At 37.0% G+C, this 23,903-nt stretch overlaps 1 protein-coding gene across 1 annotated transcript; it reads right to left on the bottom strand.

The window, feature by feature from the left end:
- Positions 1 to 882: 882 nt before the first annotated feature.
- LOC115723684 (carboxyl-terminal-processing peptidase 3, chloroplastic-like) lies at positions 883 to 4,130 on the bottom strand. The gene is made up of 3 exons (XM_061104149.1): positions 2,170 to 4,130; positions 1,996 to 2,077; positions 883 to 1,912 (listed from the first exon to the last, which is right to left on the bottom strand). Exons 1-3 carry the CDS (start codon positions 2,362 to 2,364, stop codon positions 1,749 to 1,751), a joined length of 441 nt encoding a protein of 146 aa, XP_060960132.1. The 5' UTR covers positions 2,365 to 4,130; the 3' UTR covers positions 883 to 1,748.
- Between the last annotated feature and the right edge of the window lie 19,773 nt (positions 4,131 to 23,903).

Consider the following 23,903-nt stretch of genomic DNA (forward strand, 5'->3'; position numbering starts at 1 on the left):
TTAAATGACAAAATAAAGAATGAAGTTAGAAGTTTGGTTATCAGGTATTCATATAAAATTTATACGTTCAAAACTATTTTTAAATTTAGTATCGTTTGTAAAAGTTTAGTTATTAGGCATTGTGTATTTTTCATTATGTTATTGATGAAACTATTTTTTTTTTTTTTGCTTTTTTAATGAAATAATTAGTTTCTTTTAATATTGATGAAACTGGTTTTTAAAGTTAGTATCGTTTTTAGATTATAATTTTTTTCATTATATTGTTGATGAAACTAATTTTTTTTATTCTTTTATTGAAATTATTAGTTTCTTTCAATGTTCATGAAACTAGTTTTTAAAGTTTGTATTCTTTTTAGATTATGATTTTTTATATTATTTTTTTTTTTAATGATGATGTTAATGAAACTGGTTTTTTTTTTCTGCTGTTTTTAATAAAATAATTAGTTTTTAACAAAAAAAAAAACAAAAAAAAATAAATAAAAAGTAGTTTAAATAAAAAAAAATAAGTTTAAATTCTGTAAAAAAAATAAGATACAAAAATGTATACTTATTATACATATTTATATATACTAGTAGAATGTTACGTGTGAGGCACGTATACTTAGTTTTATACTAAGTATTTTTTATTTTATTTAAAAATGATACAATAAATAATTGAAGAAAAAATATAATTAATTATTATTAGAGATTATTATTATGTATATTCAATTAATATAATTAATAGTATTGATAATTAAAAGTAAATACTAAATGGAATACATTAATGTTTAAGAATAAATTTTATGATTCATTATTTAAAAAACAAAGGCAGTGTTATGATTCATTCATATTCTCAATCCTACATCTTTAAAGGTCAATACATTGGTGACCACAATACTAAAATTTAGACTAAAAAAATATTCTAACCACAATACTAAAATTTACACTAAAAAATATTCTTTATTATTATACTAATTTATTAAATTATCTCACATTATATAATATTTATATAAATATAAAAATTTAATCATAAAAACATTATTTTAATATTAAAAACTAAAAAAAAAAATAATCTATAGCGTCTCACTATTCAAATATCATAAAATATTTCACTTATTCAAATCACATTAAAAAAAATTAATATGAATTTTAAATTTTTAAAAAATTCAAGATATTTTCACACATAATATTTTTCAAATATTTAACCAAAAAAAATAAATAAAGAACAAAAAAAAAATATTAATATGCCATAAAATAGAAAGATCAGGTATAAATATTAAAACTAACAGCTCGGTTCATATTAGGACTTCTATAGAAATAAGTATAAAAAAATAAATAAATGAAAGGAAAATCATTCATTTGCTTCTTCTTCTTCGTATTGTTTTCGAAGAGAAAAAGAAAATAATTATTAATAAATAATGAATATTAGTATCATTCAATAACTGAAATCAGTATCGTCGAAAATCTTCTGAACCTTCAAGCTCTTAATGGCCAGTGTTTGGTTCAACAGATATGAAAAGTCCAACTCCCTGAAGATTTCCATCACTCTCAATCCTAAAACTTAGATAATCCTGCAAGTACAACAGATTATTAGTTGGGCACCAATGATTATTTCTGATGTAGAGTTTTACAATTCATTAAAGAAAGATTTGTTGACTCCAACTCAATACTTAAGTTCAAACACCAAGTAAACAAAAATGAAACTACATAAACATGTATTGTAGACAAAAAATTCAATTATGTCTGTGAATCATAACCAAATACAAATTTTAACACCAAAGGAAATACATGAATAGTAAAACCTTGGGACTGATAATCCTAGTAAAAGGGTCTCCAAATGTAGAGAGCATTGCACTGATTTTGGTATATGCTGCATCAGCTGAGTTAAGGGGAAACATCTCCACCATTATCTGCTGCAACTTCAGATCCCAATCTGTAAAACCACTCTCTTCAATTTAGTTCACTAAACACTTGCAAAATATAAATTATAACTTAGTGAAATAAACAACCCATTACCTTGATGATTAAATGTTGGGTCAACAAATGTCTCTCTAATCAAACCCCAAGCCTCCACAAGAGTTCGTTGAACTCTATTCACCTAAGCAAACAAGACAAAAACACTTCATTCAATCAGTGATTCATCCAAATTTTCAGCCCAAACATAAAAAAAGATCCCAAAATTTCAATCACCTCAGGGGCTCGAGAAACAGGAAAAGCAACAGTAAGACACTCAGCAAGAGCCGGGGAATCGCAATAAACCGAAAACAAAGCCAAAAGCATCAACTCCTCCTTGATCTTCTGCAGACGACGCTCCGCCGCCAGAGAGATGGCGACGATCCATGTGGTAGTATACTCCAAGGACTCACCTTCTCCACCGCCACTCATTCCGATTTCGAATTAATTCAAATGGATTATTCTTCTGGTTGGGCCTACTCTCATCAATGTCACTCCACCATCAAACGTCGATTTGAGGTTTGATATCGATCAAAAGGCAGAGAAGGCGAAGTGGGCAGTGCAAATTTTGTTGGTATAAGCGAAAAGCGGGGTGTTGTTATGCTCCTGAGGTCGAGACTGGGACTGGGGTGGCTTAGAAATTCCATTTTTGTTGCTGGTTTCTGGTTGCAATAAGATTAGAGGAAATTAATTAGTAGAAGAAAGTGTTTGTGTACTGAGTTTGGGGCTTTAAGAAGAGGAGAAGGGAGAATGAGTCGTAGGCTATGGAGGTGCACCCAGAAATATCCCACAAAAAAGCTCAGGCCTTTGGCCATGATTGTTTGCTCAGAACAAAAAACAAAAAATCTAAAATTCCGTATTTTAATATTTCCAGTTTAATTATGTAATTTAGTGATTAATTAAATGCGGAATAATGAAACTGGTACTGAAAACAGTTTTCCGTAGTTACAGAATACAACTCTGTAACTCCAGAGAAACCCAGAAAAACAAACAGTGCATAAAGTAAAAACACACAAGATTTTTGTACGTGGTTTCAACAATCCTTTCAGATTGTTACTAGTCCACGGGGCCACGCCCAAAGATAAGATTCATTAGATCGGTATCAAAAATACAAAGTAATTGACTTATGCATAAATAGACTCCCTCTTATTGTGTGCCGCAAGTTTGATGTATTCCACCTACTAACCGAATCTTGATAAAACTCCAAGAGCTCAAACTCCCTTCGATCACCTTGAAGAGTGCTTGAATCCTCCCGATTCAAGGCTTAAAGGCTATCTCCCGAAAGCCTATACAACCATCTCCCGAAGGTTGTGTGCTTGTATCATCCCGATGCAAGACTTCAAAAGCGATCTCCCGAAAGCTTGTAAATACCCTTCTCCCGAAGGTGCACTGATGTTCTTCTTCGTTGTAGACTTGAATACAGACTCAAGACAATACAAACAACAAATAAACAGAGTAAGAGTAGAACAACTCTTCTCTACATAACAAAGACACTCTTTCCTAAAGATTTGAAAGTGAATGAAAGAGATTAAAAAAAGCTAGCTGCTATAGGATGTATTTATAATGAATATACATCTCATAGACAGCTTACATTCGGTCTGAACAAGACCTCAACCCACTAGAAACTTCCCTAAAATAATTCTTCAATCAGTCCAGGAATTTCCGTTTCTGTACCTACAGTGTAACGCCCGCATTTTATATTTACTAAACTCAAAAGATAACTTAATACATTATATTTTTATTACCATATGTATCGGGATCCCGAGTATCAAAATACAATTTAAAAGTATTTTACTATTATGTACATATATTATTTTTTTTAAAACTTGCGAGCACACAACTTCAAAATACAGACTCAAAATAGTAAAAGACCGAAACCCTCCAGGTTGCACTGCCGCGATATGTACAATCATTGCCGAGCTCTATCTCACTGTTCCTCCAGCTTTGCTTTTCCTTTACCTACACAGGGTAGCAAACTGATGAGTCAACAGACTCAGTAAGATATGCAAGATATATATAAAAATAATGCGATGCCGGCTTTATGATTAAGCCGCCCTGAGCTCAATAATTAAGCTCACCAAATGGATAAGAACGTTCTTAAGGGAAGTACGACCACTGTACCAAATGCACTAAAGTACCGACCCTGTACTCGTGTTGGTAGAGCCTTAATTGTACTCTCGGAAACTACTAAGTGTTGTACCACATGCACGACGTATCCCTTGGTACTCGTGTTGGTAACACTGTAGCCATACTAATATGTCACACTATACTAACACTCTTAAATCACATTCATATTAGTGCTAGTAGTGCGAATATCCAAAATAAGCATACATTCATATATTCTTATGCTATCTTACCTCGTTCCGTGCTCAAGTGTGCCGGTCAGCTTGAGTGAAAATGCAGCTCGACGCTTTACAGGACCCTAAACCATAATGTTCAAAATTCGATGAGAGACACGCTAAAACACTTATCGGGGATCTAAAATTGAATCTAAGATTAACCCTATCGATAATTAGGATGCCAATACCCTAAATTACGCAAAAACGGGAAAAATAAGGGCTTGGGAAAAAGCCCCAACCGGCAGACCGGTTCCCAACCGAAACCCCAGTTCCTGGGTACCAACCGGTCGACCGGTTGCAAGAGGCTTCTCAGAACCGGTCGACCGGTTCTGAGCTGGGAACAAAAATTTGATCCCCTTCAATTCAAACCAAGCCCAAACTTTCCGAAACTTTCCAGAACATCTGCCTATACCTTAATAAACTCAAATCAAGCAATAAAACACCATAATCAACTCCAAATTTGAAAACACCATTGGAGACTAAAGATGAGTATCCAAACCTCTAATCTTGAACAAACCAGACAATACTTACCATTATAGCTTAGAACAATCTTTAGAAACCTAGACTAACTTTAAAATTCACAATTAAACAAACCTTATCACCACAGCACCAAAAACCCAACTCTTGCATCAAAACTAATATAAAACCAAAGAAAACAAAGGAAGATAAAGCTAGGGCAATATACCTTGGATTGAAGCTTCACAATTCAACTAAAATCACACTGAATTGTTCTGAAAAATTTAGGTTCTCAGCTGGTTCCCTAGGTGTTCAAAAGAGAGGGAAGGAGACTTAGAAATTTCTAGGTTTTCCTCTAATTTCCTTTTTCTTGTTTTCACTTTACTCTTATATCATTTTAAATTAAAAACATATTATCTTACTAAAAGATATAACCAGCCCCCCATGTCCACTAAAGTCCAAATAAATAACCAAGGAAAATACCTATTTGCCCCTAACTAAATTAAAATAGCTACTAACTTCCAAGGGTGAACTAGTCATTTTCCAAACCCCAAAAATTCCAACACCGCTAATACCTAACAATGATACTCCGATAATATTCTATATCATATAAAATACGACTCTCTAAAGGCCCGACGTCGCTTTCCACAACTTCCGAACACAAACACAGAAGTTGAATAATTCACATAAAATAGGATAATAACATATATGATATTAAATATATTTCCAAAATATGCATTTCATAAATATTAATTTAATCTCATACATAAATCCTAATCATTTAATAATCCAAAATATTAATCTTAGGCGGTCTTTACATACAGAATCGTGGGCAGCAACTACAACTTTCCTTTTATAGAAAAGGAAAGTTTTGCTCCAGTTTTCTCTTCAAGAAACCTGATCTAAGAAAAAGGGAAACTCAACACAAGATCAGATTAACAGCTGGTTAGAAAAGAATCAATGTGTAATCAAAACTTACCATATTTACCTCAATTTCCATAAATAGGAAAGCTAGACAATTTTCCTTCCAAGTTTAGATATACACAAATAGGGAAACCATATTAAACACTCCAGCCGAAATATACATTAAATAATAAAATATTTTTGTCAATTAAATATGCCAAAAATGGAATTAACAATCTCCCCCTATGGCACTTTGATTGACAAAACATTTTATTATGAGAAAACCTGCATCAAGTGTTAGAAACCAAACCAAAAAGCTTTTGAAAGATACAAGAGTATAAAAAATACCCCCCCTGCATGAAAGCACTCTAACACATAAAACAAATAACTTTTTTTGGACAGAAAAGCTTACAAACCGAAAACACAACTTTTTAAACAGACAAGTGTTAAACCACAAACAAGCAACTCCCCCTAAAACCAAGGGTCCAGAGTTGTCACAAAGAATCCAAACAATAAATCCAAAAAATAATACTACTCCCCCTTTTTGTCTATCAAGGAGCCAAAGATAACAAAAACAAACATGGACAAAGTCATAAGTTCAAACATACATTAATAAAAAGCAAAAGATAAAAGATTAAACCACTTATTCATCATCATTGGGTCGGAAGTATTTCAAGATGCTGTCCATCTTCCTAAGAAGCAAGGCCTGACTTGTCTCCATTCTTCCCAAATGCAAGTTGAATTCTGCCATTTTTGTAGGAGCAGAAGTTGAAGCAGATGCAGCAGCAGGATCATTTGTAAGACCAGGGGAAGCAGACCGAGCCTTTCTTTGAGCAGCTTTTCCTTGATGAGGCTTCTCAGGAATTTTGAAAGTGGTTCCAACAGCAGGCATCTCAATTGATTCATTCTCAAGAATCAATTCCTCTTGATCAGATAAAATTTTATAGATTAAGTGAGGAAAAATGAGATTGAGCCTAGGTTTCTTACCCTTTCGAAGAGAAACAATTTTCTCCCAAATCATTTTAGCACCAATTGAAACTTTATACAAAAAGAATGCAAGTTCATTTGAAACATTTACCGGATTGGAGCAAGGAAACCAATTGGATAGGGCAAACCTCATGAGAGCAGCATGTTGATAGGTGAGTTGAGACATATGCATGGTGTCGGAGAGTTCAACTTCATTATCACCAGTGAGATAACCGAACACCTTTTGGCGATCAAACTCCACATCAGTTGGGTCAATTCCCATAGGCAGATTGAGAGCCTCAGCAACATCCTTCACAGTAAAGGAATACCAGAGTCCTCTGACAAAAACTTTACCAAACATGAAAGAGTCCTCATCGAGAAACTCATCAGTGATGTTAGCATAAAATTCCTTCACAATTCTATCCACATAGCCATCAAAACCGATCAAGGTATCTACCCATTGTCTTTCTTTCAACATGTTATACACTCCAAAAGGCTTATGAGCAATAACATTAAAATTTTTCTCCACAGTAAAATTCCTATTCTCATAGAATTTCATATCTCTAGCATGATCATTATAACAAAAATAATGAGAATGGGGCTTGAAGTTATCAAGAGAAATACCAGAGGGCCTCTTTCTTTTCTGAGGAAGAACGGGATTTGGAGAGACAATGGGCCTTTTTCCTTTGTCCTTCTTTCGAACTGCAGCAGGGACAGGAACAGGCTCTGTAGTGACAGGATCAGTCTCTGGTTCTTCACTCTCGGATCCAGAATTGAAACGCCCTAATGCTAAGGCACGCTACAGTGCTTTTTTAATTATTGTGCAATCTTTGCTAATCAAAGAAGTTTCTTGAAAAACGTGTCAAATTAAAACTTTTGTATTAATTATTAAACTTTATAATATAATAAACTATTTACATATATCGGGATCCCGTTTTCAAACTTTGTAAAGTTAACTTTTCAAAATATACATTTATTACAGGTCGCACAGTACCAAAATACAAATCCCCAGATGTCCCGAGACCGAACACTCCAGGTCGCGCTGCTTTGACATGTACAATCTCACCCGAGCTCAGGTTCACTCCTGTTCAGCCTTCGCCTTTCCTTTACCTACACATGAAAGTAGAAACTGTGAGTCGACAGACTCAGTAAGAAATGCATATAACATATCACATAAATTCTGACCTGTAAATAGGCGCCCATACACCTATCTACAGGGCTTAACAGATGAGCAAGAACGTTCTAACTGCTTGTGCTACTGACCATGATATCACTCCTACCAGCACTTAAATCGTGCTGTAGGACCGGCACTATGTTCGTGCCGCTATGATAGCATCAATAGCATCCAAAAGTATGATTGGCCGTGATATCACTCTTAACCAGTACGATGCCTGTACTGCTGAACCGACACAATGGTTGTGTCGCTATGATAGTACCAAAACATACTTTTCAGGGTGGATAACACTCTTAACCAGTACGATGCCTGTACTGCTGAACCGACACAATGGTTGTGTCGCTATGATATCACCCAAACATATACAAGGATACACACAGCATGCATATATATATCATACATATACATACACCCAGATATTTATATCACACGTTATATTCAGTTCTTACCTGTTTTCCGAATTCAAGTGTGCTGGCCGACCTGAACGGAATTCACGTGCTAGATGGATGCCCTAATCACAATAATAGCAACACAGATGAGTGACTCGCTAAATCACTTTCCGGGACTTTAAACTTGAAACTAAAAGTTTCCCTATCGATAAACCTCATGGCAATACCCTAAATATCTCAAATTTGGCCAAAACTAGGGTTCTGGAAATTCCCCCAACAGGCAGACCGGTTCCCAACCGGTATCCCGGTTTTGGGTCACCAACCGGTCGACCGGTTGGTACTGGCCTCCCAGAACCGGAATTCCGGTTCTACTGCTGGGAACCAAAAATTATCCCCCTTAATTCAATTCAACTCCAAACTTTACCAAACTCTCCAGTATACCTATACAATGCATACACAATGATTTCCAGGCAGTAATTCACAGAATAAACCATTACAACTCAAGTTGCCATTAATGAACAAAGCTTGAATTTCAAAACTCAAGCTTGCTTAAAACCATTCACAAGCATCAAAACTAGTAGCTAGGGACTTAGATTAACTCAATTTAACTCCAGAAATTGAACCCCAAACATTTCAAAACCCAACAGCCACTAAACCTAAAAATTCATAGTGAAACTAAACTAAAACTTCAAAAACTTAAAGGGGAGAAGAACTAGGGTTACCTTGCCTTGATTCCTCTTGAATCCTTTGCTGAAAACACAAAATCTTAGCTCCCAAAACCCCTTGCCCTTGCTGCCTTTGAAGAGAGAAAGAGAGAAGAGAGAGCTTCTCTTGATTTTGATTTTCTTTGTTTTTCCTTTATTTTTCAAATGAAAATGAGTTAATCACTTAACTCCTTCTAACTTAAATTCTAGGTGTCAACTACTTGGGCAGCCACCTCACTCACCCTTAACCAAAAGACTAAAATGCCCTTAGACTTAAAACTAGGGTACTTCTAAAGCTAGGGGTAAAATGGTCAATTTCCATAACCCCGCTCAATCCCGATAATTTATTTTCTCTAAATTATTTCCCACTATGAAATAGGGTTCTAAACTTACCCATGTGATCAATCTAGCCATCCATCGCATTTTCCGTTGTCGCCGAGCAAAAATTACAAAAATAGCATATTACACATATAAGCTAAATAATACCCCTAGAGTTTAATAAAATCTCCGGAATTGAGAAATTATAACTCTAATATTTATTTCTTAAATATTGGGGTCCACAATTAAATTAATTCACAAATAATAATAAAATAATAAAAATTAGTGCTAATTGCCTTTACTAATCCACATTACTAGAGCGGTCATTACAATTATCCCCCCGTTAATAGGATTTCGTCCCCGAAATCTAACCTGAATAGCTCTGGATGTTGAGTCCTCATATCTGACTCTAATTCCCAGGTGGCTTCTTCCGCCTTACTATTTCTCCAGAGAACTTTAACTAGTGCAATAGTCTTGTTTCGAAGAACTTTTTCTTTCCTATCCAAGATCTGAACAGGTTGCTCTTCATAGGATAAGTCTGGTTGTAGTTCAAGGGCTTCATAACTCAAGACATGAGTCGGGTCTGACACGTATTTCCTTAACATAGAGATGTGAAATACGTCATGGACAGCTGATAATGCTGGTGGTAAGGCTAGCCGATACGCTACCTGGCCGACCTTCTTGAGTATCTGAAATGGCCCAATGAACCTAGGGCTTAACTTACCCTTCTTCCCGAAGCGCCTAATACCCTTCATTGGTGAAACCCGCAGGAAAACATGTTCCCCTGCCTGAAATGTAACATCTCTGCGCTTCGGATCAGCATAACTTTTCTGCCTGCTTTGAGAAGCAAGCATCCGAGCGTTGATCTTATCAATAGCTTCATTGGTCTTTTGCACCAACTCTGGACCCAGGTACTTCATTTCTCCTGTCTCGTCCCAATGAATAGGAGAACGACATTTTCTACCATATAACATCTAATAGGGAGCCATCCCTATTGTACTTTGGTAGCTGTTGTTGTAGGAGAATTCAATTAAAGGCAAGTACTTACTCCATGAACCCTCAAAGTCCATGACACAAGCTCGCAGTAGGTCTTCTAAAATCTGGATAGTTCTTTCTGACTGACCATCAGTCTGAGGGTGAAAGGCTGTACTAAACTTTAACTTGGTACCCATAGCCTTCTGAAGACTCACCCAAAATTTCGATGTAAACTTTGGATCCCTATCTGACACAATAGATTTAGGGGCTCCGTGGAGACGAACTATCTCCTTCACATACAATTCAGCATACTGATCCACTGAATATGTAACTTTCACTGGTAGGAAGTGAGCTGACTTTGTGAATCTGTCCACGACAACCCAAACAGAATCATACATTCCCGTAGTTCTAGGAAAACCAGTTACAAAGTCCATTGCGATGTCCTCCCACTTCCATTCTGGAAGGACTAAAGGTTGCAATAACCCTGCCGGCCTCTGATGTTCAGCCTTAATCTGCTGGCAGGTTAAACACTTGGACACGTAGTCCACCACATCTCTTTTCATCCCATACCACCAGAAGTAGGGTTTCAAATCCTGATACATCTTGGTGGTTCCCGGATGCAACGAATAAGGCGTGGTGTGAGCTTCATCCAGTATTTCTTTCTTAAGCTCATCAACACTAGGAACACAAACTCGAGCCTTATATAACAACATTCCACTGCTCGAGACTGAAAAGCCTCTAGGCCGACCAGCCACTACTTCATCTCGAACTTTAACTAGCTCGGGATCTTCCCGTTGTGCCTTTCTGATTCTCTCCAACAGATCAGATTGGAGTGTTAAATTATGCAATTTCCCGACCACGAACTCAATTCCTCCACTAACCATTTCCGAGGCTAGTTGAGGGGCTATCATAGTCGTAGTATAAACTTGCCCGGGACCCTTTCTGCTTAAAGCATCGGCCACAACATTGGCTTTCCCGAGGTGATACAGTATTTCACAATCGTAGTCTTTAACTAACTCAAACCACCTTCTCTGCCTCATATTCAGATCTTTCTGGGTGAAAAAGTATTTAAGACTCTTATGATCAGTATAATTCTCACACTTTTCACCGTAAAGATAATGTCGCCATATCTTCAAAGCGAAAACCACATCAGCGAGCTCTAAATCATGAGTTGGGTAACGCTGCTCATAATCCTTCAATTGACGAGAGGCATAGGCTATGACTCTGTCAGCTTGCATCAGAACACATCCCAAATCCTGTCTGGATGCATCACAATAAACAACAAATTTTTCTTGATCCGATGGCAAAGCTAACACCGGAGCTGTTATCAAACGCTGCTTCAACTCCTGAAAGCTTGTTTCACACTTATCTAACCACACAAATCTCTGATTTTTCTTAGTCAATTCGGTTAGGGGCATAGAAAGTTTAGAAAATCCTTCGACGAAACGTCGATAACACCTTGTTAACCCGAGAAAATTTCGAACTTCCGTCACAGACTTGGGCCTCGGCCAATTCTTCACTGATTCCATCTTATTTGGATCGACCATAATTCCATTCTTCCCAACAATATGACCCAGAATGGACACCTCGGACAACCAGAATTCACACTTTTTAAACTTGGCATACAGCTTATGATCCCTAAGTCGCTGTAACACCATTCGAAGATGATGCTCGTGCTCCTCTTCCGACTGAGAGTATACAAGAATGTCATCGATAAACAATATAATGCAGTTATCGAGGAAATCCTTGAATACCCTATTCATGAGATCCATAAAGGCCGCAGGAGCATTAGTCAATCCGAATGACATTACCAGAAACTCATAGTGCCCATATCTGGTTCTAAAAGCAGTCTTTGGTATGTCCTCCTCCCGAATTCTAAGTTGATGATAACCCGACCGTAAATCAATCTTCGAAAACACTGTCTTTCCCTGAAACTGATCGAACAAATCATCGATCCTGGGCAACGGGTACTTGTTCTTAATCGTCAGCTTGTTTAGTTCCCGATAATCAATACACATTCTGAAGGAACCATCTTTCTTTTTCACAAAGAGAACCGGGGCTCCCCAGGGCGACACACTGGGTCGAATAAACCCAATGTCCAGCATCCCCTGAAGTTGTAACTTAAGCTCCTTGAGTTCTGCTGGAGCCATCCTATATGGAGCTTTAGAAACAGGTTCGACTCCAGGTGCCAAATCAATTACAAAGTCAATCTCTTGCTGTGGCGGCAATCCCGGCAACTCCTCGGGAAACACATCAAGAAAATCTTTCACCACCCGGACTACCTCAGGCCCAAATGTTTCAGGTCTGCTGGAGTCTAATACTACTGCTAGAAATCCTACACAACCATTGCATAGTAAATCCCTAGCTCTCAGCACAGAAATAACCGGGATCCGAGACCCCTGAACCGATCCAACATAAACAAATGGATCTTCACCTTCCGGCTGAAAAGTTACCATTTTACGCCTACAATCTATACTGGCCGAATACTTGGATAGAAAATCCATTCCCAGTATAACATCAAACTCAGTTAATTTCAATTCTATAAGGTCAGTACTCAATTCCCTATCTTCGATCCTAATCGGCATAGACCTAATGCGCCTATTAGAGATAACCAATTCCCCACTAAGCATTAGGGTTCCAAACCCTCTTTCTAAAATATCCCAAGGCCTACTCAAAAATGAATTATTCTCATAGCTACATATGAACGTGTAGCTCCCAAATCAAACAACACAATATAAAAGAAGTCGTTTATAGGGAACTGACCTGCCACTACAGAAGGGCTTGCTGCATCATCAGCTTGAGCATTAGCATTCATCGGGGTAGGAACAAATACCGCTTTCTGCTCTTGTTCTTCTTTCTCCACCTGTGGGCAATATTTCTTAAAATGCCCAACCTTTCCACATTGAAAACATACCTTTCGGTTGCATTCTCCTGGATGGTGTTTCATGCAACGTGGGCATTCAGGGTAAGAATAACCCTGGCGTCCTCCCTTACCTTGAAACCTTCGGAACCGCTTGTTCTGTCTTAAACCCACCACTGATGACGTAGGTTTCCTCTTTTGCTCAATCATGGAGCTCCTGCCACTTTCGCCATAACCTGGATTCAGGCAGGTAATATTCTGACCCTCTACCATAATCTCCTGAGGTCTCACAATAATTTCCTCAGGGCTTTCAGCCGAAGAAGCATTCCTCATATTTGAACCTCCCTGAAAGTTTGAAGGTTCTTGGATCCAAATCTTTCCATGCAATGGTTCCACTTGAGTACCAGCCATTCCGTGCTTCGCTGGTAATACCGAATCAAAAACAATTGGCATATGTGGTAAAGATACTCCAGGAGACCTTTGCTGTTTCAACCTCTGAATTTCTTCTTCATGTCATTGAATCACAGCTTCCATTTTTGCAAGCCTTTGCTCCAAATCCAACGGAGCCTGTGACGGATAACCATCACTCCCGTCGGAAGCCCTCCAAGGGCTTTCACCTTGGTTACGGGGACAATTTGGACTCCATTCTCTCCAACCGTTACTAGCCCTGGCCACTTTACTCTAACTCTCCATATTGCACCAGGTGTCCATTTAATAAGACTAACCTGTCAGTTAGTAAGTCAGTCTGGTCAGGCAACGGCCTATTTACATACTTACTACCGCACTTACGGATTTTAAGGCAATGCACTTAACATAAATAATTATAATCTAATATGCTTCCTAACATGCTTTCACATTCGTAATAATTTTTAATTAATTAATTAATTTTTTTTTTAAAAGAAAATACTAAACAAGTACGGGCTTACTGAACCGTGAACCGAGGTTTCTCTGATGAAGATTGTACATATCTTAGCAAGCTTCGGTAGACAAACCTGGCGGCTCTAATACCAAAATTGTAACGCCCTAATGCTAAGGCACGCTACAGTGCTTTTTCAATTATTGTGCAATCTTTGCTAATCAAAGAAGTTTCTTGAAAAACGTGTCAAATTAAAACTTTTGTATTTATTATTAAACTTTATAATATAATAAACTATTTACATATATCGGGATCCCGTTTTCAAACTTTGTAAAGTTAACTTTTCAAAATATACATTTATTACAGGTCGCACAGCGACTACCAAAATACAAATCCCCAGATGTCCCGAGACCGAACACTCCAGGTCGCGCTGCTTTGACATGTACAATCTCACCCGAGCTCAGGTTCACTCCTGTTCAGCCTTCGCCTTTCCTTTACCTACACATGAAAGTAGAAACTGTGAGTCGACAGACTCAGTAAGAAATGCATATAACATATCACATAAATTCCGACCTGTAAATAGGCGCCCATACACCTATCTACAGGGCTTAACAGATGAGCAAGAACGTTCTAACTGCTTGTGCAACTGACCATGATATCACTCCTACCAGCACTTCAATCGTGCTGTAGGACCGGCACTATGTTCGTGCCGCTATGATAGCATCAATAGCATCCAAAAGTATGATTGGCCGTGATATCACTCTTAACCAGTACGATGCCTGTACTGCTGAACCGATACAATGGTTGTGTCGCTATGATAGTACCAAAACATACTTTTCAGGGTGGATAACACTCTTAACCAGTACTATGCCTGTACTGCTGAACCGACACAATGGTTGTGTCGCTATGATATCACCCAAACATATACAAGGATACACACAACATGCATATATATATATCATACATATACATACACCCAGATATTTATATCACACGTTATATTCAGTTCTTACCTGTTTTCCGAATTCAAGTGTGCTGGCCGACCTGAACGGAATTCACGTGCTAGATGGATGCCCTAATCACAATAATAGCAACACAGATGAGTGACTCGCTAAATCACTTTCCGGGACTTTAAACTTGAAACTAAAAGTTTCCCTATCGATAAACCTCATGGCAATACCCTAAATATCTCAAATTTGGCCAAAACTAGGGTTCTGGAAATTCCCCCAAGAGGCAGACCGGTATCCCGGTTCTGGGTCACCAACCGGTTGACCGGTTGGTACTGGCCTCCCAGAACCAGAATTCCGGTTCTACTGCTGGGAACCAAAAATTATCCCCCTTAATTCAATTCAACTCCAAACTTTACCAAACTCTCCAGTATACCTATACAATGCATACACAATGATTTCCAGGCAGTAATTCACAGAATAAACCATTACAACTCAAGTTGCCATTAATGAACAAAGCTTGAGTTTCAAAACTCAAGCTTGCTTAAAACCATTCACAAGCATCAAAACTAGTAGCTAGGGACTTAGATTAACTCAATTTAACTCCAGAAATTGAACCCCAAACATTTCAAAACCCAACAACCACTAAACCTAAAAATTCATAGTGAAACTAAACTAAAACTTCAAAAACTTAAAGGGGAGAAGAGCTAGGGTTACCTTGCCTTGATTCCTCTTGAATCCTTTGCTGAAAACACAAAATCTCAGCTCCCAAAACCCCTTGCCCTTGCTGCCTTCGAAGAGAGAAAGAGAGAAGAGAGAGCTTCTCTTGATTTTGATTTTCTTTGTTTTTCCTTTATTTTTCAATTGAAAATGAGTTAATCACTTAACTCCTTCTAACTTAAATTCTAGGTGTCAACTACTTGGGCAGCCACCTCACTCACCCTTAACCAAAAGGCTAAAATGCCCTTAGACTTAAAACTAGGGTATTTCTAAAGCTAGGGGTAAAATGGTCAATTTCCATAACCCCGCTCAATCCCGATAATTTATTTTCTCTAAATTATTTCCCACTATGAAATAGGGTTCTAAACTTACCCATGTAATCAATCTAGCCATCCATCGCATTTTCCGTTGTCGCCCAGCAAAAAATACAAAAATAGCATATTACACATATAAGCTAAATAATACCCCTAGAGTTTAATAAAATCTCCGGAATTGAGAAATTATAACTCCAATATTTATTTCTTAAATATTGGGGTCCACAATTAAATTAATTCACAAATAATAATAAAATAATAAAATTTAGTGCTAATTGCCTTTACTAATCCACATTACTAGAGCGGTCATTACAAGAATCATCAACAGCAGGTTGATCTTTGGGCACAAATTCTTCACTTGAATCAGACAAGCCCTCTGAATCATGATCCTCCTCAGTTTCTTCTGGTTCAGAATCCGAGGAAGAGACTGAAGGGGGATTCTCCTTGAGATTTTTGACCTTTGAAGATGAAGCCACCACCTTTTTCCCTTTGGATACCTTTTTAGGTTGAACCACTTCGGGTTTTTGAGGAGAGGAAACCTTGGACCTTGTTCAAGAACTCACCGTGGGTAGAGTGACAATGGCTTTTTCGACATTTGGAGCACCATTCGAAGAGGAGGACTTCGACAATGTGTGATCAGATGAATGAGATTCATCATGATCACCAAACCCATGTGTTGAAGAAGCAATTGGAGAAGCAACTGTTGGAAATTATTTTACCAGGATCTTAGATCTACTCATAAGTATGTTTATTAACACCCTAAATATGAACTTTCTAAAACGATGAAATAAACACATATAAAGTTTAGGAAACCTTACATTGGGTGCAGCGGAATTAAATGACTCCTTCCGTTCAGATATCTAGCCCTTGATTCCTTTCTGTAGCAGAGCATTATCAATATCTGAACCTGGATCTCTTTCTCTGAATCTTTGATGCTGAAACTCCTTCTTGCTGAAAGTCTTTATTCACGATCTTCCTCACTATGATTGAGGTATCACTTGCTGTGTGTGGGCACTACTCATACACTAAGAATTTCGAAATCTCAATGAGGAAGAGAGAGAGAGTGGGTTCGGCCAAAGATAGGGAGAGAGAAGGCTCAGGTTTTTCTCTAAAGGAAAAATAGAAAATTTAAGTATAATTTTCCTGAAGCCTTCACTATCTATTTATAGCATTCCACTAGGGTCAGGTTTGAATTATTTGGCATTAAAATAATGAAAATATCAAAGGGAAAACCCTACAAAAGTGGCCGGCCCTAGACATGTGGATTTGGGCCTATCTTTTCTGCATCTGATTTTCTCAAAAACGCCAATTTTCAAATTCAACCATTTAAATACCAATTCTAACTATTTAATAACTATAAATAATTATTAAATAATATTGTCATTTATCATATTTATTAATTGAACCATACAAAGTATCATAATTAACAAATGTGCCACTAAAACTCTTTCTTTACAATTTCGCCCTTACTTAGTGAAAAATTCACAAATAGACATAGTCTAATTTGAGAATTATAATTGATTAATCAAAACCAATTACATGAGTCTTACAAGCAATATTATCTCAACTAGTGCGGGGACCATGGGTCTATATAACCGAGCTTCCAATAAGTAGATCAAGAATTTAGCACTAAAATTCACTAACTTATTAATTCTTCGTTGAATCCACGCATAGAACTTAGTGTTGGAAGTTATTTTACCAGGAACTTAGATCTACTCACAAGTATGTTGATTTAACAACCTAAATATGAACTTCTAAAACGATATGAAATTAAACACATAAGAGTAACAGAAATCTTACAGTGATTGCAGCGGAATATATATGTCTCCTCCCACTCAGATCTCTAACCCTTGATTCCAATCTGTAGCAGAGTATAATCAAGATCTGAGCCCGAAAGTCCTTCTTTGCTGTCTCTGAAATCTACACAGCCTTCCTCACTATGATTGAGGTATTACTTGATATGTGTGGGCACTACTCTAACACTCATACATTTCGAAACAGTGAAGGAATAGAGAGAGAGAGGGTGGCGGCTCAGAGAGAATTTTCTGAGAGAAAATTCTTTCAGAATAATGCTGTGAAAAGGTTGTACAGATATATTAAACTCTGAAGCCTTTGCCTTCTATTTATAGAAGACCACCAAGGGCTATGATTGACATTTTGAACTGAGAAAATCAAAGGGAAAAGGAAGGTAAAGGGGCCGGCCTAGGCAATGTGGAAACAAGGCTTGCCTCTTTTCCAACTTTCCTTTTCCTACACTTGATAGTTTCCCTTTTTGTGAAAAATTGCCAATTCCATTGTTCAACCATATTAATGATAAATCTAATTATTTAATAATTAAAAATAATTATCAAATAATATATTATCATTTATTTTATTAATAATGAAACTAATTAAAGTTTCCTAATTAATAAATATGCCCTTCAAAATCTCTATTTACTGTTTTGCCCTTAATAAGTGCTAAATTCTCAAACTGACAAGTCTATCTTGAGAATTTTTAATTGATTAATAAAAATCAATTAAATGAGTCCTACAAGTAATATCATCTCAACTAGTGAGGGGACCATGGGTCTATATATCCGAGCTTCCAATAAGCAGATCTAGAATTTACCACTTAAATTCACTGACTTATTAATTCTTCGTTGAATCCACACATAGAACTCAGAATTGCACTCTCAGTATATAGAATGCTCTATATGTTCCACCATATAGACACATTATTAGTTATCCATTGTTATAATCCTAATGTGATCAATGATCCTCTATATGGATGATCTACACTGTAAAGGGACTTAAATTACCGTAACACCCTACAATGTATTTTATCCTTAAAACACTTAACCCTGTATACATGATATTTCAACTAAGTGAAATGAGTACTCAATCATTTATCTCGTTTGGTTAAGCTCGAAGGAAATCACCCTTTGCTTACTATTCGCCAGATAGAAGCTATAGATTCCATATTTATGTTAGCGCTCCCACTCAATCGCACTACCGTGTTCCCAAAATGTATGTATTGCCCAGACTAAAGTTTTAGGCTTAACTAACAAATCAAAGAACACGAATAACACTCTTGAAATTAAGCCTAACCATATCAGGATTTAGATCATGTGATCTAGGATCAACTTATGATATTGAATTGAATAGATGTTTACGGTAAGTTTCAAAATCTAATTCAAAGTTCAATATCGGTCCATTCCAATGCATACTCCATGCATCCAACTTGAGCTTTACTTTAACCTATGTTCTGGAAAGAACATAACATTTCTCCAAATGTAAGTAAACTCTGTTGTAGATTGTCATATCAGTGAAACCCAATGTTCTGATAAATCTAGGAATACTTTATTCACATAGTCATGTTTATTTTCCACTGTGTTGACAACACAATAAACATGTTCAAGTATGTGAAAGGGGTTTGGATGAATTTATAAATCAAATAGACAAGCAATTGATTAAGTGAACCAAAACATACACAAGTGAATGAAAAATTACTTCTGTTACTTTATTGATATAGAATAATCTGGATTACATTGAAACAGAGTTTTATTTAGGGCATAAAACCCAACAAACTCCCACTTGCACTAATATAAAACAAATCAGTACATTTCAATTAATCCTAAATTCTGACGGTGCTTTTCGAATGAAGTTACTGCCTAGACTTTGGTGAATGGATCAGCCAAGTTATCCTGCGTATCCACTTTCTCCACCAGTACATCCCCTCTTGCCACATATTCTCTGATAATATGATACTTTCTTTCTATGTGCTTACTTCTCTTGTGGCTCCGAGGTTCCTTACTGTTGGCTATAGCTCTAGTGTTATCACAAAGCAGGACTAGAGGCCTTTCCATTCCAGGAACTACACCAAGACTGGTGAAGAACTTCCTAAGCCAGACAACCTCTTTAGCTGCTTCAGCCGCAGCTATGTATTCTGCCTCCATGGTAGAATCCAAAATCGCAGTTTGTTTAGCACTTCTCCAAACCACTGCTCCACCCCCAAGAGTAAACACCATCCCAGATGTAGATTTCCTGTCTTCAAGACATCCCTGGAAATCTGAGTCTGTATAGCCTAAGGGATTCAAAGCACCACCCTTGTAGACTAATACATAATCTCTTGTACTCTTTAAGTATTTCAAAATATACTTAACAGCGTTCCAATGTACCCTTCCTGGATTTGATTGATACCTGCTCACGATTCCCACTGCATAGCAGATGTCAGGTCTAGTGCATAGCATAACATACATTAGACTTCCAACTGCAGAAGCATAAGGAATTTTTGCCATGTCTTCTATCTCTTGAGGATCAGTAGGACATTGTTCCTTAGATAGAAGGATACCATGTCTAGAGGGCATGTTTGCCCCTTTGGTATTGGTCATGGAAAATCTCTCAAGAACTTTGTCAATGTAAGCTGTTTGAGAGAGAGCAAGGGATCTGTTCTTCCGGTTTCTGACAATCTGAATACCAAGAACATAGGCTGCTTCACCCAAGTCTTTCATGTCGAATTGAGTGTCAAGCCATTCCTTGATGTGAGTCATTTTCTTGACATTGTTTCCAATGATCAAAATGTCATCAACATAAAGGACCAGGAATACTACTACTTGGTTTTCCTTGAGTTGGTAAACACAAGGTTCATCTTCATTCTGATGAAAGCCGTAGGTCTTGATGATCTCATCAAACCTTTTGTTCCATGAGCGAGAAGCTTGCTTAAGCCCATATATGGACCTATTTAATTTGCAAACGTTATTCTCCTGCCCAGGAAGAACATAACCTTCTGGTTGCTCCATATAGATGGTTTCTTCAAGAAGCCCATTAAGAAAGGCTGTCTTGACATCCATTTGCCAGATTTCATAATCTAAAGCGGCAGCTATGGAGAGAAGAATTCGGATGGATTTGAGCATGGCAACAGGACTAAAAGTTTCCTCATAGTCCACACCTTCTCTTTGGGTATAACCCTTGGCGACCAGTCTAGCTTTGAAAGTTTCGACTTCGCCTCCAGCACCTCTTTTCTTCTTGTAGACCCATTTACATCCAATTGGACGAAAATCTTCAGGTGGTTCTACATATTCCCAGACTTTGTTCTTTTTCATGGAATCCATTTCTGAATCCATACCGGCTGACCATCGCTTCCGTTGCGGACTTGCCATTGCCTGTTTATAGGTCAATGGGTCGTCATCAATACCGTCACCAACGACCATATTGATTTCACCATCCAAGCCATAACGAGATGGTTTTGTAGAAACCCTCCCACTACGACGAGGAGCGGTGACATTCTGAACAGGAGCTTTAGTAGTAGTTTTCTCAGTTGCTACAACTGAGGGAGTGGGATGTTCCTCTTCTTGAGTAGAAGAAGATGGTACATTTGAAGGAACAGTATCTGTGAGCATTTCCTCTAATACAATTTCACTTTTCGTTTTGTTGTCTTTCATATAGTTCTCTTCAAGGAAAGTAGCATTTGTAGAAACAAACACTTTGTTATCCTTGTGACTACAGAATAGTCCACCCCTAGTCTCTTTAGAATTTCCGACAAACATGCAAACCTTAGTTCGTGATTCCAGTTTGCCTTCTTTCTTTCTTAAGACGTGAGCAGGGCACCCCCAAATCCTATAATGGTGCAAACAAGGTGTGCGACCATTCCATAGTTCGACGGGTGTCTTAGGGATTGCTTTAGATGGAACAACATTTAAAATGTCGTTTGCCATTTGAATAGCATATCCCCAGAAGGACGTAGACAGAGTTGAGTAACTCAGCATAGACCTAACCATTTCTAAGAGAGTGCGATTTCTTCTTTCTGCAACTCCATTCTGCTGTGGAGTGCTAGGGGCAGTATATTGGGATTCAATTCCAAGTTCAATTAAATGATCTTTGAACTGCATATCCATATATTCTCCACCCCTATCAGTTCGCAAGATCTTTAATGTTTTACCTAATTGGTTTTGAGCCAAAGCATGAAATTCCTGAAACTTTTCAAACGTTTCAGATTTCTTTTGCATTAGGTAAAGAAAACTATATCTAGAGAAATCGTCAATGAAAGTGACGAAATACTCATAACCTCCTCTGGCTTTTACATTCAGCGGTCCGCAAACATCTGAATGTACTAACCCTAGGGGTTCTTTGGCACGCTCTCCCTTTGCAGAGAAAGAACGTTTGGTCATTTTTCCTTCTAGGCAAGACTCGCAGACTGGCAGTTCTCCTAAGACGATATTTTTCAATTGACCGTCTTTGGTTAGCCTATTGAGTCTATCAAAGCCTATATGACCTAAACGTAAATGCCATAGATAAGTTTGATCATCATTATCAATCTCTTTTCTCTTAAGGCTTCTAGGTTTAGCTACATTGAAAAGTTCAGTATTTAGTGAGATTTGAGTATCAGGTCTTAAAACATAAAGCCCTCGTTCCATGTTTGCAACACATATATGAAATCCATTACGAGAAATTGAACAATTTGAACTCGAAAAATTCAATATATAAAATTGTGTCTGTAAACATGAAACACTAATCAAGTTTCTACTAAAATTAGGAATATATAAAACATTCTCTAAAAGTAAAAACTTCTTAGAATTAAACTTGATTCGGGCTGTTCCTCTTGCTTTAACTGATACCAACTCGCCATTTCCAACTTTAAGCTTTAACTCATCTGGGTGAAGATTCTCCCAAGTTTCAAGCAGCTGTAATGAAGAACATACATGGTTAGTAGATCCAGAATCAACAATCCAGGAGGATTTGTCGTTCTCTAAAACACATGATTCAAATACAAAAGCATCACCTTCGTTTGAATTGTCTAGAAGCTTGGGACATTGTTCTTCTTTATGTCCCTTTCCATTACAATTCACACATAGAACATGATGTCTGATAATTGTACTTGAAGAAGCAGCTTTGTTGGAGCCCTCATGCTTAATCTTCTTCCTCTGATTAAAGCTTGCAATGCTAGGAGGTCTCATTGCAATCAGATCCCGCTCATGGGCCCTCAACTCAGACTCGAGTTTGTCCATGTCGGAGGAGTTAGGATTGTTCAATAAGTAATATAGAACAAAACTGTTATACTCCTGAGGAAGACTATAAAGTATGAGTTTTACCCATTGTTCCTTTGATAAATCAATTCCTAGTAGATTTGCCTTTTGGAATTTCAGATTCATCAACAATAGGTGCGAGTTAATGCAACTACCAGGATGCATTTTCACACTATTGAGTTCTTTTGCAAAGATACTAACTAGGAGTGGATCGGGATGAGGGTTATTCATATTGGCACTACAACATATCAATAAACAGAAGTAAGGTTTTGGTTCTATAAATTCATACACAGGTTCAGAAAACAAATAATCACTTATGTTATAAAAATACTAAATCTAACATAGTTTATTTTCCAAGGTTTCCAACGAACTGATACAGTGTCCCGTTTAGGCGAGAGTCAAAGCATCATCCATTGAATAGAGTTGTCAATTCATCTAAAATGTCAAACATTCTAGCAACCTTTTATTCGATCAAGATTGGAATTCAGCGTTGTCCCGTTTAGGCGAGAGTCAGGGCAATTCTATCTTATGAGCTTCTACCATTGTTTTGCATTCTTATAAGTCTTACATAGTCGCCACCATTAGGGTGGTCATGAACCATATAAATAAACCTATAAGAATACTTATCTTTCGAGATTAAACGGCGCTAACTTGCTAATGAACGTTCCTCCATTAGGGAGGATTACTCACTAAAACAATAGCTATGTAAAACCAACAATGGAGATCGAATTTCTCTTTGATTAAAGCTCATTATTTAAACATGTATTTTGTCTAATCATTTATATTCCATATCTCAATAATGAAATATTACAAATTAAAGTAAAAACTTTAATTAAATTTCAAAAATGGAATAATTCTGAAAAATATCTTATTTAAGTTGTTTAGAAAATCTAAATACCCAACTTAAAATATTCTTCAAACAATGACTTAATTAAATATTACCAATTAAGTAGTAACCACTTAATTTAGAAGATATTCCATTTTAAGTTCCCATATTTAGAAAATATCAACTTAAAAAATATCTAAAGAATCTTAATAACCAATTTCTA

Source organism: Cannabis sativa, chromosome 9, assembly GCF_029168945.1.
Source record: "Cannabis sativa cultivar Pink pepper isolate KNU-18-1 chromosome 9, ASM2916894v1, whole genome shotgun sequence".
Lineage (NCBI taxonomy): Eukaryota > Viridiplantae > Streptophyta > Magnoliopsida > Rosales > Cannabaceae > Cannabis > Cannabis sativa.